This window comes from Vulpes lagopus, chromosome 1 (assembly GCF_018345385.1).
Source record: "Vulpes lagopus strain Blue_001 chromosome 1, ASM1834538v1, whole genome shotgun sequence".
Taxonomy (NCBI): Eukaryota; Metazoa; Chordata; class Mammalia; order Carnivora; family Canidae; genus Vulpes; species Vulpes lagopus.
This window is the reverse complement of record NC_054824.1, coordinates 155,814,353-155,830,957: the sequence shown is the minus strand read 5'-3', so window position 1 is coordinate 155,830,957 and position 16,605 is coordinate 155,814,353. Positions and strand designations below refer to the sequence as shown.

At 47.8% G+C, this 16,605-nt stretch overlaps 2 protein-coding genes across 13 annotated transcripts in view; one reads left to right on the top strand and one right to left on the bottom strand.

Annotated features, from left to right (window-relative positions):
* Positions 1-4,496, top strand: part of GPR161 (G protein-coupled receptor 161) — a 45,230-nt gene extending 40,734 nt beyond the window's left edge. For all 5 annotated transcript variants that reach the window (XM_041752274.1, XM_041752282.1, XM_041752245.1 and 2 more), the window contains 2 exons: positions 602-721; positions 2,351-4,496. In XM_041752274.1, coding sequence (XP_041608208.1) covers positions 602-721; positions 2,351-2,616 — 386 coding nt within the window. In that variant the 3' untranslated portion in view covers positions 2,617-4,496. The remainder of the gene's footprint in view (positions 1-601; positions 722-2,350) is intronic.
* A 5,264-nt stretch (positions 4,497-9,760) lies between these two features.
* The window catches only part of DCAF6 (DDB1 and CUL4 associated factor 6), a 139,447-nt gene continuing 132,602 nt past the window's right edge, over positions 9,761-16,605 (bottom strand). For all 8 annotated transcript variants that reach the window (XM_041752171.1, XM_041752201.1, XM_041752207.1 and 5 more), the window contains 2 exons: positions 14,699-14,804; positions 9,761-10,225 (listed from right to left, as the gene is read on the bottom strand). In XM_041752171.1, the coding sequence (XP_041608105.1) occupies positions 10,161-10,225; positions 14,699-14,804 (171 nt within the window). In that variant the 3' untranslated portion in view covers positions 9,761-10,160. The remainder of the gene's footprint in view (positions 10,226-14,698; positions 14,805-16,605) is intronic.

The window sequence follows — 16,605 nt, the reverse complement described above, 5'->3', positions numbered from 1 at the left end:
CGAGATGGGCCGCTCACCGCATGCTAACGCCTGGCCAAGGAGCACTGTCTGCGGCCCGCAGTGATGCCCTTCAGCCTGTTCTGAGGCAGCACAGACGTGGGCTGCCCTCTCTTCCTCACTTCCTGAGCACTTTCCTGAGCAAGGCCTTGAAGGATTGAGAGCTGGTGTGGGGCCAGGGGCCAGCCTCAGCCCGAGCCCCGCACCCCCCTCCCCGCCCCTCCGCCTTGGCTTCCCCATGCTTCCGGGAGAGGTAGATTTTTCAGCTCTTTTTTGATCCCCAAAGCACACTCTACATTTTCAAGTTTAGCATGTTTATTTAGCACAACATATTTGAACAGTGATGGAAATTCCAGTGGTGAGAAGAACCCCCAGAACACAAGGCTCCTTGTCCTGGCGCCGCCCTCCCCTCAGCACCCCGAGTCCTGCCTCTCCGGGCGGCCGCCCCAAGTCTCCGGCCGCACCTCCGGAAATCACTGTTTCTCGGGCAGGGGCTCTGGGGCAGGTGGTCGCACCTGCTGGCGGGATGAACACACGGGGGGGGGGGGGGGCGAGGAGGACCTTGCATCGCCGGGTCTGTGGGCACGATCCCCCTTGCTTTTAGGAACAGATGTGATGCTGCTCGAGGACTACACGTCTGATGACAACCCTCCCTCCCACGGCACTTGCCCCCCCAAGAGAAGGAGCTCCGTGACATTTGAGGATGAAGTGGAACAAATCAAAGGTTGGTCCGTGGGACAGCCCGGGCTCGGCCCCCCCCCCGCACCCCAACATCCCAGGGCTCCGCGCTTTGCCCGCCGCCGCGACCGCGACCGCGACCGCCCCGGCCCCGCGGCCCCGCCTGTCCCTAGGCCTCCCTCTGAGGAGCGGCGCCCTGGCTGGGAGGGGAGGCTGCCCAACGCCAGACGCGCGCACGGCCACGCACGCACGTACGCGTACGTACGCACCCAGGTGCGCCCTGGCACGCACGGACGCACGGACACGCACATGCGCACGTGCGCGCCCACGGTCGGCGTCCTGGTTCCCGCCCTCCCTCGGGGAGCCGCTGGCGTAGGTAGCCGGGCCTGAGGCGTCGCTCGCTCCTCTGCCTGGTGGGTGCGGCGCGGGCGGACCGCCCTGAGCCTCCGCGCACGGAGAAGGGCAGCTGCGGCCCCAGGCCCCACCGTGTCCTCCGTTGGCGGAGGCGCCACCCCGCCCCGCCGTTGGTGAGGGCGCGAGTTCCGAGAGGGGAAGGGGCTCTGCTGCGGCGCCCACGCTTTTGTCCCCGCCTGACTCGAATCCAGCCCCAGCACCTTGTCGCCTCTGAAATGTAGGGTCTGGTTTCCCGTGCGGACTTGCTGTGAGAAGAGTGACGGGACCGTCCAGAGTGCCCACAGTGCCCTTTGCCCTCTGAATGCCAGCCCGTGAGGACGGCCACAGGCCCGGCCGGGTGCGGTTGTGGCGGAGTCTGGGGCTCGGGTCCTGACTGGCGGTAGACGGGGGCCCCGTGAGAGGGACAAGGTGGACCCAGGAGAGGGTGCGGCCTGCAGCCTCGTGGGCTTTCTAGTACCTTTGCCCATAAATAAATGAATCCACACAGGCCAGTCTGGCCCCTTCCGGCCGGCTCAGCAGGGCTGGCAGCTCTGAGGGCACCGGTCAGACCACAGGTGACGGGGCAGGGAGCGGCCACGTGGCCCTCCTCCACTCTTCCTGCACTCGTGTGTGGCTGCAGACTCCCTGAAATGGGGTGAAGGATGGCGTGTTCCTCACGTGGGGCAGAAGCTGTCCCCTCTCCAGAAAATGTGAGGGGTAGGGGATAAACTATCGCCCCAAAATGTCGGGAAAGATGGGTAGTGAGGGCAATAGTAATAATAAGCAGTGGGTGTGAGGGTGAAGATTGAGCTCTTCTCTCCACGTGAGTTGTGAGGGGTCATCCTGGGTGGGGCCTCAGGAGAGGCAGCATTCAGGTTTGTGCAAGTTTGGAGTCATAGACGTTATATGGTTCTACATAGTTGAAATACCAGAGAATTCTTCCAAAGATGTAGCATTTTTAGTATCATTACTAGGAAGTATTTATCAAGGCTTTCTTACGGGCCAGACCTAGACGTCTCAGAAAGCATTAATGATCATAGTTCTGCAACCCTAAGAAGAGGTGTACTGTGACCTCCTCTCTGCAGATGAGGAAGCAGGTAAGTTCCATGCTCCCTACGTGGTATGTGGGAAGCCAAGGATTTGAGTCTAGGGAATTTGGCCATAAAACCCACACCATCAGTTTGCATCCTGCCCCTCCCCAGGCGGTGAAGCATCCTCAGGCACATCCCCCACGGTTACCAGTCCCAGCTCTCAGCCAACCTTCTTTATGCTTCTCCCACAGATGCTGCCAGGAACCCTATTCTTCACGTGAAAGCTGAAGTGCATGAGTCCTTGGACAGTTATGCAGCCAGCTTGGCCAAAGTCATAGAGGCCGAAGCCAAAATCAACCTGTTTGGGGAGGAGGCTCTTCCCGGGGTCCTGGCCACAGCACGGACTGTCCCAGGGGCTGGCTTTGGGGGACGCCGAGGCAGCAGGACTCTTGTGAGTCAGAGGTTGCAGCTGCAGAGCATCGAGGAAGGGAACATTTTAGCTGCAGAACAGAGATGAAGGCCTCAGGGTGGACTGTCCCACAGAGGGGCGTCTGGGAAAGGAACAACATCTAGGGTGTAGCCACCAGAAAAAACACTGAGTACAGTGTCTTGTGAGACCACACGTGTGCTCCTTGTGGGTCCTGGCAACGGGACCAGAGGCATCTAAGGCACAGGCAAGCAGATGAAGGCGTGGCCATGACAATTTGGAAGTGAGGCATACAAGGGGGACCCTGGCTTGGGAGGAAACCACCCTGTGGGTTCCTTCCTCTCCCTTCATGACCTCGAAGTCCAGCTGAGCACTGTCCCAGAGGTCTCAGCAGGTAAACCCTTCCCTGTGCACTTTGGAGGACAGAACTTCCTAACGAAGCATGATCATCCCTTGGGCTTCTGCATGGTTGATGCAGGCCACGTGGGGTCATCAGTTCTACACTGAATGGTCCCCAGAGGAGAACCCGGAAGCAGAGCCCTTCAGATGGAGTTCCCAACATCTCTATCCTGCTTATCACCTCAAAATCAGCAGAGTCACTTGCCGGTGCTGGCCACTATCAGGCCACACAGCTGCTGTCAATGAGGATGGGGCCACCTTGCCCACCTCTCTATTGACTGATTCTCCAGTATTTCAAAAGAAGGGAGCAACCACTATAAAAGACACAAGGAAGGAGCAAGTGCCAGATATTTCATTTCCAGAATTAAAAAGATAATCCCTTTGGTTAGTACACACCACAATCTTCCCAAGCCTGACTGGGGCTGCGGTGCCGGGAAACAGGCTGTTCTTCATGTAAGGAAACCTCATCTGCTAGATTGTTTGTGGTATTTGACCAGTCAGAGTGGCTGGCTTCCAGGTACACTGGCAACAATCCCACTGTGGGCAACAGCGGCTGATTCCCCAGCCCCAGGCAGTGTGAGACAGGATGAAACAGAAAGGACGCTGGACTTGTGCTCTTGACCCAGTTCCTCTGCTTCCACTCTTCGGGACTTCTGGTCACCTCTCAAAGCCACCCAGAAAGCGGGATAATGGGGTGGGAAGTTGGAGAAAATGACCTCCGAGATCATTTCCAGCTGTCATCTTCAATGTCAGAGTCTGTAGGTGAGAGAGGTGGGGGGAAGTGGACCCTTGGACCAACACCAGCACAGCTTTTGAGATGGTTTCTGACGGGCAAATGCAGCCCTGTGGGCACAGAGTGTGAACTCAGCCGTCCTGTGTCTAGCAGGGTCCTGACAGAAGGTTGACCTCTCAGAACCAGAAGTGAAGAGGTGGAAGTAGAGCTGCAGGAATGTGATTTGTACGGTTAGAACTTGCTCATCTCCCATTTGAGTTGGGACGGCAGTTGATGGGTGGCCTGGCAGTAGTGCAGTGGTGACCTGGGAAGTCAGGGAATCCCTCACATCTGCCCTTCCTGGAAAATAAGCTAAGCGCAAAACATTCCCCGCCTTTGGAATTCTAGGTGGCCAGAAGAAGGCAGATTCCGGGGAGATCCAGCTGCATCTGCTCCAAGGCAGCTACTCCAGACAGTACATTCCCTCTGTGGTGGTTTCTTTGGGGCCTGCGTGGCTCCTGGTGACCAGTCGTGGCAGCCACTGACCAGCTGCTTACTAAAGCCTTTTCACTCATCCTGGGGCTTGCTGCCTTTGTGTTGACTGAGGCCATCAGCAGTGCCCCCAGGTCAGCTGGGTGCCGGGCACTGGTCTGGGTTCTGGAGAGGGCGGGGAGGAGCAGGTGGCTTTTCCAGAGGAGCAGAGAGCAGTTGCACCTGTGAGCTCTGCCTATACGTGCAGGTCAGACATTCTGCTACCACTACTGGGAGGCATTCCTAAGTCTGCGGGCATTTTATGTTTTCTATGTGTATGTATTTTTTTCCTACACTCGTCTAGTAAAGGGGCCATATTCCTCATCAACTGATGTGCACAGAGATCTTCAACTCCAGGCTGGACTAACCTGGGTTGGCTTGTCCATTAGGCTTTTGTGAGAGCGGCACATTGGCCGGTGTCTGGGGAGAGTCTTGAAACCTCAAGGCCCCAGTGGCAGATCCCAGACTAGCTAGATCCCAGGGTTTCATCCTAGCCTGTCTAGAAATGTTGCAGAAGGACTCACTGCCTTTCTCTTTTTCCTGTTGGCACTGCCAGACATGGCACGTCCACTAGGTGCAGAGCAAAGCGCTTCACTCATCACAATGTAGGGAAAGGCCTGGCTGGTAGTGATGCCAGTAAAGAGCAGTCAGGTAATGCTTATTCAATACGTCCACCAGGGGGAGGTGAACATTCCAGGTAGGGCACTTAGGTGGGGGACCATGTGAGCCAAGCCTGGGAGGATGTTTGGTAGCTAGAGCCATATTTTGTGCATTCAGGAATTCAAATCTGCCTTGATTCCAGCCTGAGAGCCAGAGCAAGTGGGGTGGGTGGAGCAGGGCAAGTAGGAGAGGAAAGGGAGAGAATCCCCACACGTTCTCGCGTTCCCGAGAGCCTCTTTGGGGACCCCTGCCCTCGGTGCAGAAGGTCACAACCCCAACTGCCCCCACTCAGCCTGGGCCTGTTGGCTTTATACTGCTGTGCAGGGCGGGGGTGGGGTGAGGACACTTGGCCACGTGGTCGCTGAAAAACCTCAGTCGTGCGTGTCCCAATTTCAACAGGACCACTTTTGGGCTGTTGCCCATTTCTGCCCCTATCACTGAAACTGCCACTTGACTGGGCCCCCTGCTGGGCTCCGGGGACCGAAGCTACCCGGCACAGCGCCGCTGCACGCCCGGCGGGAGGCACGGAGTCCTCGCCTTCGGGGCCCGGGACGCTAGGTGGCAGCAGTGCGGCTGCGGCGCCGCGGAGGCCGTGCGCCCCGCAGCCCGAAGCCTTTCTGGCGGCGGCGGCGGGCGGCTCTCTTCCGCGGGACCCGCGGGGCGGGGGCGCAGCCCCCAGATGGGTGCTGGGGACGTGGGGCGGCCGTTCGGACGGGAACGGGCTTTGACATGGAGACCTTAGGAGCGCTTCTCCGTCCGAGGGCTTGCTCGTGAGGGACTGGGCTCTGGAAGGGCCCCAGGGCCTGCCCGCGACCGGTGGTCAGCCTGGAGCCCGGCTGCCTCCCGTCCACGGAGCCGGGGAGGGTGACGTGGCTCCAAAGGGCCGAGGGGGTCCGGCAGGCCTCGGAGTTCCGTCCGGCGCTGCCGCTGAGGGAGCCGGGCAGCCGTGGGTCCCTGTCCTTATCGCTACAGTAGGGGGTGTAACTTAGTCCTGTGTGGGGATGCGGGATGCAGGTGGGCCTCTTCCTAGGGGACCCTCCGGACCCGAGCGTCCCGCACGGCACCTGTGCGTGGCTGGAGCTGGGCCACCGCCTTTTCCCAGTTATCGGTGGGCGGGGGCGGTGGACTGGTCTCCCAGGCATCTCCAGGATACGAAGGGGAAGATCTTGGGGAGACCACTGTTAGGTAGATAGGAGGTGCTGAGGGTTGTGGCCCTGGGGATGGCCCCGTTTGCTGCATACACAGCATAAACGGGTCTTCTGGGAAGGGGGGTCTGGGGAGGCAATAGAGGGAGGAATGTGTGAAGTAGCAAAAATGAACTTTCCGGTTAATGGCATTCAAAAATTATGGACCTCCAGGGCCTGCTGTAGAGTCCCAGACCAGGGCACGAACTCAGCCTTGACCTCCCTTACAGCCCCTGAGATGCGACCTGGGTGCTAAGTACAGCTGTGACCCGCTCTGACAGCGACTGCTTGGTAGCGGGTCTTGGGCTCACAGAATCTTTGATCCTCCAAGCCCCTGAGGCAAGAGGCCACACAGGGACAGGAGTCCATGCTGGTACCCACAGCATATGCAGAACCCAGATGAATCCCATGGGAGACAGAAGGGACATTACAATTTGCACCCTAAAGCAAAGTGGCTGTCATATGTGACTGTAGGAGGGGACAGAGCCTGACCACCCTCTGGGATGGGGAGAGGGGACACAAAAAGTCCAGGGAGGCCTAGGGAATGTCTGATACCCCCACCCCAAGTACATTAAGCCAGAGTCTGGGTCAAATGCCAGATGTTGGCCATGTGACTGAGAAGGAGGTGGAGGAGGGATACTAAAAGTCGTCATTAGGCCAGCTGGGCTTAGTAGGTGGGTAGAAACTAAACCAGAGAGCTTGGGAGCCTGAAATACTGGCTTGTGAGACCTCAAAAAAACTGCAGCCCAAGAAAAGTGATTGGATGTATTTGAAAGATTTCAAAGCACAAACTCAAATCTGCATGAGATTACCAAAAGCATGGTTTTGCTCAGTGTTATTTTTAGGAGAACATAATACACAAAGCTGTGTTCATTTCCCTCAGAGATTTTTCCTGAATAGTATTGGTATTAATAGCTTAGGAATGAGAAGCCACTTCTGGTTTTGTTTTTCACCCCACCATCTTTGAAATATCCAGAGTCACAGGCAAGTTAGCATGTCCCAGATGAAAAGGCAGTCCCCAGTCCCGCACTGCCACAGAGGTGGCCCTGGGAATGGAATGTGCCACCTCCCAGGGAAGGTGCAGCCTCACAGCCTCTGAGTGCAATGGGAAGAGCCTGTCTGCCAGGAAACAGGTCACTCTGCGATGCGGATATGCTGAGAGAGCCCTGTGCTGGATGCAGAAGTTGTCAAAAACCTTGAAAGCAAAACAAAAGCAAGCTAATCCTGAAATATATTCCACTTGAAGTTTTTGGACAATTTTTTTTAAAAGAAGAAAAATGTTTAGGATAATTATAAATCACAGTATTTATAAACGATTAAAAGTATATTTAGAACAGTTTTATTTACCTGATTATCTGTTTGGTACCTATATAGCTGAATTGTGGATTTGGACTTGTACTCCCTGGTGTCTGCCCTTTCCCCCACTGTGCACAGACACATCCTTGGTGCAGCCTCCCTTTCCAAGGGCTGAAGAGAGGAAGGCAAGGAGGAAGGAGCTCACTGCTATAGAATTGGGAGGTGGCAATGTCCACACCACTCACCTCAGTACATCCATCCATATGCTGTTCATAAATTCTTCCAAGACAATTAGATTCAGAAAGTACTGACTTCCCCACATGACCCAGAAATACAGAACACTTAATTTTTTAAAGATTTTGAAAGAGAGGAAAGATAGTAAGAGAGAGAGCACAAGCAGGGGGAGGGAGAAGCAGACTCCCCATTTAGTAGGAAGCCTGATGCGCTCAATCCCAGGACCCCAAGATAATGACCTGAGTCAAAGGCAGACATTTAACAACTCAGGCACCCAGGCACACTCTTTGTAAAAGATTTTTATTTTCATGTAATCTCTACACCCAACGTGGGGCTGGAACTCACAACCTTAAGATGCTCTACCAATTGAGCCAGCCAGGTGCCTCCTAATCCAAGGCTTTTAAAGGAGGCTTAATGGGGGTATGTGGGAGAGGGCACCTGGATGGCCATCAGTTAAGCATCTGCCTTCAGCTTAAGTCATAATCTCAGGGTTCTGCTCAGCGGGAATCTGCTTCTCTCTCCTCATGCTCTCAAATAAAATCTTAAAAAAAAAAAGGCTTAATGAATAGCAACCCACTCTCTAGAGGTTTGTCCCATAACCAGAGGCAAAGGGTGGGTGACAGATTGCGCCTGAGACTTAGCAACCCCCAGGCACAAGACCTACCACCTTAACCTGATCACCTCACCTGCCACTACTGAGATCACAGTCCTTAGTCCCAGATGCAGGTGAGCCCCAGGGTCCAGCTGTCTGGCTAGGGTCTCCCTAACATAGGGATTCATGAGGTGTCAACTCTGCCTATATGTTTTCTTTTTGCTGCCTCCTTGACTGCTTTTTGCCTGCCCTGCTCCTTTGTAACACACAGTACCCAAACTGCACAATTAATAGCAGGGGACCTAAGTCCTTTGACAAATATCACTTATTTTTTTTCAGTAAGTTTTAAGGTTCCCAGCAAAATTGAGCAGAAAGTTCAAAATTTGCATATGCCCCTCTGTCCAGCCCCCAGGACTATGAATGAACATCCTGTGCCAGAGTGGACATACATTTTCATTTTCTGTGCTCTTCTGGTCAAAGAGCTGCTACTCCTTGACCCCGCTGAGCTCTCCAGTAGCCTCTGCCCCACCAGCCTTCCAGCACCTCTCTACAGCATATCCCTGTTTTATTACAGTGTGAGGAATGATGTCATGTGTGCTTCCAGTGGTCAGTTCAGTTGTTCTGTAAAGACCTTCAAACTCCATGGCTTCATGTGGTCCTAACAGCCCCTAGGACAGAGGTGGTACAAATAAGATTGTCATTTTAGAGGAAACAAGCCCAGAGTTGTCACATGGCTTAAGCAGGTCATACAACTAATTGGTAACCAAAAACTAAGACCCTTGTACTTTCCAGAAATTATGCAGTTGCCCTATTTGGCTAAAGTTCTAATTCCTTTTCTCTTTGACCATTTACCACATTGCCTAATGTGCAAACACATGTGCCCTGTCTAGGGTGAGAGTCAGATGCTAAATTCCAATGGAAGTTACTGAGTTGGAAGAGTTATTTTTTCTCAACCCAAAAAGCCAGTCTGTCTTCTCTTAGTAGCTGGTGTCCCTGGGCTTGCAGCCATCTTGTGGGAAGGGGCAATGCCTGGTCCCCGTGCAGGAATGGGAAGCTTTGCCTGACTACACCTGTGAGTCCATTCATGGCCTCGCTGGAAAAAAGCCCTTCCAAACACCAGTTTGGAAGAGGGGAGGGAGGATGACAGCAGGGTTAAATCTCCAGGAGCATTTTCAGCTCACAAGATATAGCCTGGGTGGAGACAACCTAAAATGGGTGGAGTTAGACACTACAGTAAAGGAAGATGCGGAATCCTAAGACTGGAGGATCAACAGCTTTCTTGAAATCTAGAAGTTGGAGAACAGAAGACCAGAAGCCAGAGCTTTCAGATCTATCATGGGAGCGATCCACTGGATTGCCACTGGAAGCCTAGCTTCTGTACTGGGAGCCTAGCTTCTGTACTCGGTACAGAGGTACCATTAATCCTGAAAAGATGATGACTGGAAGTAAAGATAACGTGCTTCAAAAGGAGAAATAAAAAAAACTCCTCTATGTGATTCCATCATATAGAAGCCAAAACAGAAAAGGTTATCAACTCTAGAATAGAGAAAAAGTCTCATGTTACAGAAAAGACTGGAAAACGTAGGTCAAGTAGTAAGGCATGAAATAAAAGTCAAATTCATGATATTTAAAACAACCAACTTCTTTAATTAGAAAGCAACAAACATGCAAATGGCAAGTGTAGAAATTTATTTGAACCAATATTTTCACTATAATGAAAATTACTCTTCCACATTGATCCAAGCTCTCATATCTGAAGGTTAGGGAAAATATTGCACTTTGCATTTTCTAGCACTCCTCATACATGGCAAAAGTTTTTAAAACATTTTGCTAGTTTTGTTTTACACACTCTCCCAAATTCATGCACACAATCATTCCAAACCAATGTTATTAGGTTATCCCAAAAAAAGGGAAAAACTCCAAAACACCATAACCTTAAAATTGCACTAAAGCTCTGTAAAGAAAAAATATAATAAATGTCTTATACAAATTTCAGAACATCTAAGTGCTTGCCAATAAGAGTTGGTTATTCCTCGTCCTCATTTTCATTCTCCTGACCAGAGCCTTCTGATCTGTCACCCTCCAACCGGTCTGGAAAACATAATATGAAACCCACAAAAAGAAATGCTTTTAGTATTATAATTAAAATAATATTCAGTACCTTTTATTTAAAACTGATTAAAATGTATACAGTTCAACACATCATCATGTAAAAATCAGTTCACTTCTGTGTGTAGGTATTTTTTTGTGGCTAGAAGCAAACAGAATAAAGGAAACAGCACTATAACTCTGAATATGCATGTAATTCTAAACATATAACAATTAAAAAGAAAAACCCTAAAATCTTGATGTATTACAGTTCACCACCATGGACTTGGGAGTCTGGGAGACTAAGGAGCTGTATCATGCCACCAAACAGGGAGGCTGTGGGGGAACCCAGGGACCATTCTTGAGGATATGTGTATTTCTGTTTATAAAACGATTTTTTAACTTATATCTGCCATGTTCCAGGGGTCGTCATGTAAGGATACAATGGTGGCCAAAACATACATGTAGTCTCTCCCTCAAGGAGCTTATCTAGATTAACTACCCAAATGAATATATAAACTAGTGAGTGAACACGGCATTGTTCTCTCAAGCTTCCACGATATATTTGTCGTTCTCTGCTTGAGACACTCCCCCAGTTGTTCCGCTATAAATGTTCTGCTTACTCATCTCAATGCAACTATTATCCCCTTTGTGAAAGGTTTCCCGGACTTTTTCAAACATCCGACTCGCAGAATGATGAACTCCCTCCTCTACATTCCAAACCCTGTGTCTACTGTATAACGATGATCCTAATTGCAGGGATGGTTTGTTTGCATGTCTTCTTATAGACCAGACTTCAAGGGCTTTTTGAGCTCCTGGGAGGGTAGCAGTTTTTTTTTTATCTTACATTCTCAGAGCCTAGTACAGGATGTTCAATGATAGTTTGTAGAATAAACAGAACGAAAGCCTTACTAAGATATGTTACCTTAGGGTATGTAAAGAAGGCAAGAGTATGAAACCAGTACCACTATTAGGATGGAGCCCATTCTGCCACAGAAGCAGTTCCCCATGGTAATGTGGAAAGAAGACTGAATCCTGAAATTTTATTACCTAGAGCAGCTTAAACTCTCCCACTGGATCCCAAGTCAGTAAGACCAAGAGCAGTATACAGAAGGGACTGTATGTTTACCATCCAACTGAACTGGATTAGTAAGTCCCCTCCATGCTGACTCCATTTCAAAGCCAAACGAATCAGATAATGTATGTGTATATGCTTTACAACCTGAATTATACAAATTTTAGCTATTATTACACAGTAAGTGTTCAATACACATGTGCAAAATAAGTGAACAAAAACAGGATTTGGATAGACCTTCATATATATCACTGAGGACTCTGCACGCGGTGGAAGAATTGCTGATCATTTAAGGGCTACCTAACGAATGTCAGTATAAAGAGATTACAGTCTTTTTGTGTGACAGACTTCCATTAGAGAAGAAAACATGAAGCTGCTATCAGCTGAAGTAGATTACGTGAAAGGGATCCTGGATGACTGACCACATTCAACACACCTATTCCTGTCACGTGGGAAGCAGGAGGAGGCAGTGTCAGACTACTTCCAAGCATGTAGGCTCTTACCCACATTCTTTTTGTCACATTATGAATGAAGATGGGGAAATGGGGGGGGTTAACAAGAACAGTCTCAGCCTTTATCTGGGAGTGTAGACATGAGAATTCTGCCAAGTCCAGAGCAAGCCTTGAGGAGACCCGTGAGGTCCAGAGTGTCGAGTATAGGTCAGTGAATAACTGACAGTGGCTTCTAGAATGAGGAAGAGAGCAGAATAATTGTTCTTTTCTCAAACCCCTCTCAAACAACCGCTGTAGAGTCCTCTCTCAGAACATAAACTCAGTTTCTAAGAATCAATTAGATGAAATCTTTTGTTCCTGAAACTGTACCTCTGAGGCAGGAAGACTACAAAGCAGCTCAGACCAAGCAGGTCTAAGACACACAATTCTTTTAAATCAAAACTAAAAATAAGAGTCGCTTCGACATCAGGAGACTCACCTCCAAACTCCCCTCCATGGGCCCTACCTGACTACTTAAACCAGGCAGTTAGCAGAAAAGGGCAATAGGTAGCCATGCCCCTTCATCTGCTCTGGGTCTGTGGCAGAGGCCCTATCCTCTGCTGTCCTCCCCCCGCTCCCTGGTGGCAGATTCAATAAGCTTCTAGTGCCCTTGTTCTGCCTCAAGTGGATCCTTTCACCTAATCTGCTTCATCCCACATTTGGAGGCCCCCACCCGACTGAGAGAGATACCACATTTAGACACCACAGTCTTTAGTGAAGTATTCATGGCATGACTTTGGTTGGTTTTTTGAAAATGCAGAAGCTCAAGCCCTATTCAGATAAAATGAGTAAGAATCTAAAGGAGCTAGGATCCAACTATTTGTAGTTTAAGAAGCCCAACAGAGAATCTATAGTATAGCCTTCATTAAAAATCACAGCTCTACCAGGAAGGCACTGCCCTGAATCTATTCTCTGGACTTCCCAAGAAGCCTTGAGGAGTAACAGAGGGCTGGACTATTCTGTGGCTAGCCTGCACTTACATGACCACAGTCTGTTACTAACTCTCCTTGAATATGCACACATGATCTATTTGGAAAACTGGAGACCAGGAGGGAAGGAGAGGAAAGGGGGAACATGTGACTCATCAAATAACTAGATATTTTCAAGATTAAAGCAACTTGAATACCTTTTTCTCTCCAGTCTTTTAAATAAGAGAAGCAAGAGAGAGAGTTGACTAAACCAATTAGAAATTCTCTTTTTGGTTGACAGCAACAAGGACTGGAAGGAAGGGAATCTTCATGCTATAAGACATCTTATCTCATACTAAAATTGAAGGAGAAGGGTAGTACCCATTAGCTAACAAACCACTGGCTCCTCAGCAGCTGCATAAAACAGATTCTGCACGAATCAGAAGAATGGTTTTCTACAGAAACTCAGGGAGAGCCATTCACCAGATAAGCTCTTTACAAAAACAAGTGAGTTTTAGGAATCCTAATCAGCAAATGTTTTTGTTTTACAAAATGCTGCCTCCTCAAATCTGAAATCTAAATGGATGAATTTTAAGAATTATTCACTGTTATTCAAGAAAATGGATCAAAAATGTTACAGTGATTAATGATTTGGGAACCCAAAAGCTACTGCAAAAGTATTTTGGACTACTAACATTTTCTGTTTCTATTCCATGTTTATTTTGAAATTTTCATTCTTTCCTGGTAGTAGTTAATATTTACAATTTGAATATTTCCTCTCCATCTCATATGGGCTTCTTCAATTCTTCAGATGTGCCCCATACTCTCCTCCAGGACTTTGAAAATTGCTACCTACCCTTTCCTTTCCCCGGTATACTCTCTCTCCATTCCCCACTCTCTCTGAGGAAGTGGTAATTAATCCACTGCTTACAGAGACCTGAAGGATAAGTAGAAGTTATCCTAACAAAGAGTGAGGATGGGTGGGGACAGCATAGTGTTAAAGATCCTGAGGTAGAAAAGAGCTTGACATGCCCCCAAATTCAAAGAGGGCCAGAGTGGATGGACTGGAAAGAGGAGGAGAGAATGCTGTGAGAGAGCCTGAGGAGCAGTTTGAGCTCAGATCACCCAGAGGGCTGCATGTCATATTCGTGAACTCAATGTATTCCTGCAAGTGAATTTTCCAAGGTCAAATGGTGGTAAGGGCCTGGAAGCCAATTTCACATTAAGGCTTTACCATTCATCAGTAGTGTGACCTGGGGCTAGTTATTTTGTAATAATTGACGCTGTAAACGTTTGGAGCTAATTAGGAAAAATTTGTGAAATAAGTAGTATGATGTGATACATTCTAGGTACTCCAGAAATGGTTGTTGTTATTAAATAACAGATACTACCCAGCATATGAAGAAATTTCATTTATGAAATCGTGAAGAACAATAAATGCTCCTGTTTGATAAATGTATTTTGTTTATAATGGATACTGGATCTTTTCTATCATTACAAACAGATTATTCACTTCCTTCTTGAATATTACTTGTAATATATATATATTTTGTGTTCCTTTGGCACTCAAACTCACAGTATATCATTGAAAACAAAAACATATTTAAAAAGCTTACTGAAGTTATGTGTTGCCACCCTTACAGTAGCATGTTACATCTGTTTTTTTCTGGGCTAGGGTTAATTTTGACCACAGCTACCACTAAAAGGTATTTACTATAACATATTTTAAGGTTTATGGTATGATCCTCCCCTCTGAGAAGAGAAGCACAGATGATAAAAGTTTTCAAGTGACTTTGTTTTTGCATTCTGACACTTTTTGGTACATTTGGTTCGTGAGGAAATAAGTTACTGTACTAAGATCAAGAGTTCACAGAACTCCTAGCTCAGAAGTTACACTGTTTCATTTTGTGGTTAAAAGAAAATTATATAAATCGCTTTAAAGCAGATCTTAAATAATGACATGATATAACAGTGGTGCTAATAATACACTGACAGTTCTTACCAGCTCGGATATGATTCAGCGAAGCCAACATCCTCAACATGAAAGAGGCTGGCACCGTGATGGTGTTTCTGGTCTCTTCCAGCATGAGTTCGTTTCGAGTTATAACCTATAAGGCAAGTTTAACAACCATATCAGGAACCATGACATAACTGTAGTTTTTCCTTGAGGATTAAGGAGGATTCAGCAGGTCTGAGGAGAAATTACTTCATTCTTTATATGTACTTCATTGTTGATATATATTTCCACCTTAAGGCTACTTGATGCCAGGTAATTACTTGAACTTGCAGTTGAGGGAGTAACATCACAGAACACTAGCTTTAAACTGGCAGAAAGACAAAAGCCAAACTTTGAGGCTACTTAGAACATCAAGAATTCAATTTATTTTTCACTTGAGATTCATTTCCCAGAGCAGTCTACCTGTGTCTGCTCCTTTTCCCCTATGGTAGACCTGATACATTTAGTGACACAGTGGTGTTAAATTATTTCCGCAGGGTCACTCAGATCCTTCGAGAAAATGTTACTTGACTGAGGCAAAGTGATCTTGAAAAATAAACTTATGGATAAGTTATCAATGGCTTGTCTCTTATGTACCAAGACAGGACTAAATGAATATCCATAAACACCTAGGGATCTAATGTGTAATCAAGGGCAAAGGGGAAAAGAAAAAAGAACAGCAAAGTACATGGCAAAGGAAAAAAAGGAAGGCAGGAAAGGCTAAGAGGAAGACAAAGATGCTAATGTGGCCAAATGGCCCCCCCAGGCCCTTTACAATCTTGCCCCAAGGAGCTGCTCTCTTATCCACTCACCAAATGACTCACTTACCTTAGACACCTTGGAAACTGCTGGTTCTTCATTCTCAGGTCTCCTTAGCTCCCTGTCTGCCTGGTTTCAATTCGCACCTCCTCTGTGAAGACTTCCCCCATCCCATCTACCCCATTGACAAGCACATCTACTCCTTTTTTGCAAGGGCTTCCAGACGACTGTGCATGCCTCTGCATTCTGGCTGACTGTTCATATGTCTGTCTTTCCTGCCAGTCCATGAGCTCTCAGGGAAGGTTTATTTTTTAAAATTCAGCACTATGCCTGATATACACCACGTTTATAAATGTCTATTAGAAAGCAGATGTGGGTTGTGCTGTGAACTGTCAACCTAGGTTGACACTTAAATAAGTGCCCTAAGTCAGTGGTTCCCAAATCTGACTTATGAAAACCACCTGGGAAGTTTGTTAAAAATTTTTTTAAATAAAATGTTTACACTTTAAGATTTCTGGGTCCCAAACACAAACCTATGAATCAAAATTTCCAGGGGTGTAGCATGAGAATGTGTTGTTGTTGTTTTTCAAAGCTACCCAGGTAATTTGACTAACCTGATTTAGAAAGCATTGCTAGAGAATTTGGTAATGATGCAGAGACCCAGGCATTCCCTGTGTACATGATCCCGGGCTTCCTTATGCTCTGTTTGCTCTTCCGGAGATTCTGACTTTGGAAACTACTATCCTAAGAGAATGATCACAGGCCAAATATCAGAAAGAGAATGAGAGCCAGGCCATCAGTTGTTGGTTGGCTGGTCTGTTTTTAATATCAGTTATTAACATTTGCACAATCTTTTAAGACCTTGAAGTTCTCTTTTGTATTACTCTTTTCAAATAGGTTTTTATTACAATGGTTCTGAAGATAAGAGTGGGATAGCAAATTCCCTCTATGTGAAAAGAAAATTGATTTTTATTTACTGGTTTAAACCTCTTCAAAGTCACAAATAAAGGCAAAATAAGTCTCATAAAAAAAAAAAAAAAAAAAAACCTAGTACTAGGTTTTTTCAACCTAGGTTTTTTCAACCTAGGTTGACAGTACCGGCTTTCTAACTTACTAATTACATTTTTTAGCAATGGACCCTTACTTTATGTTTT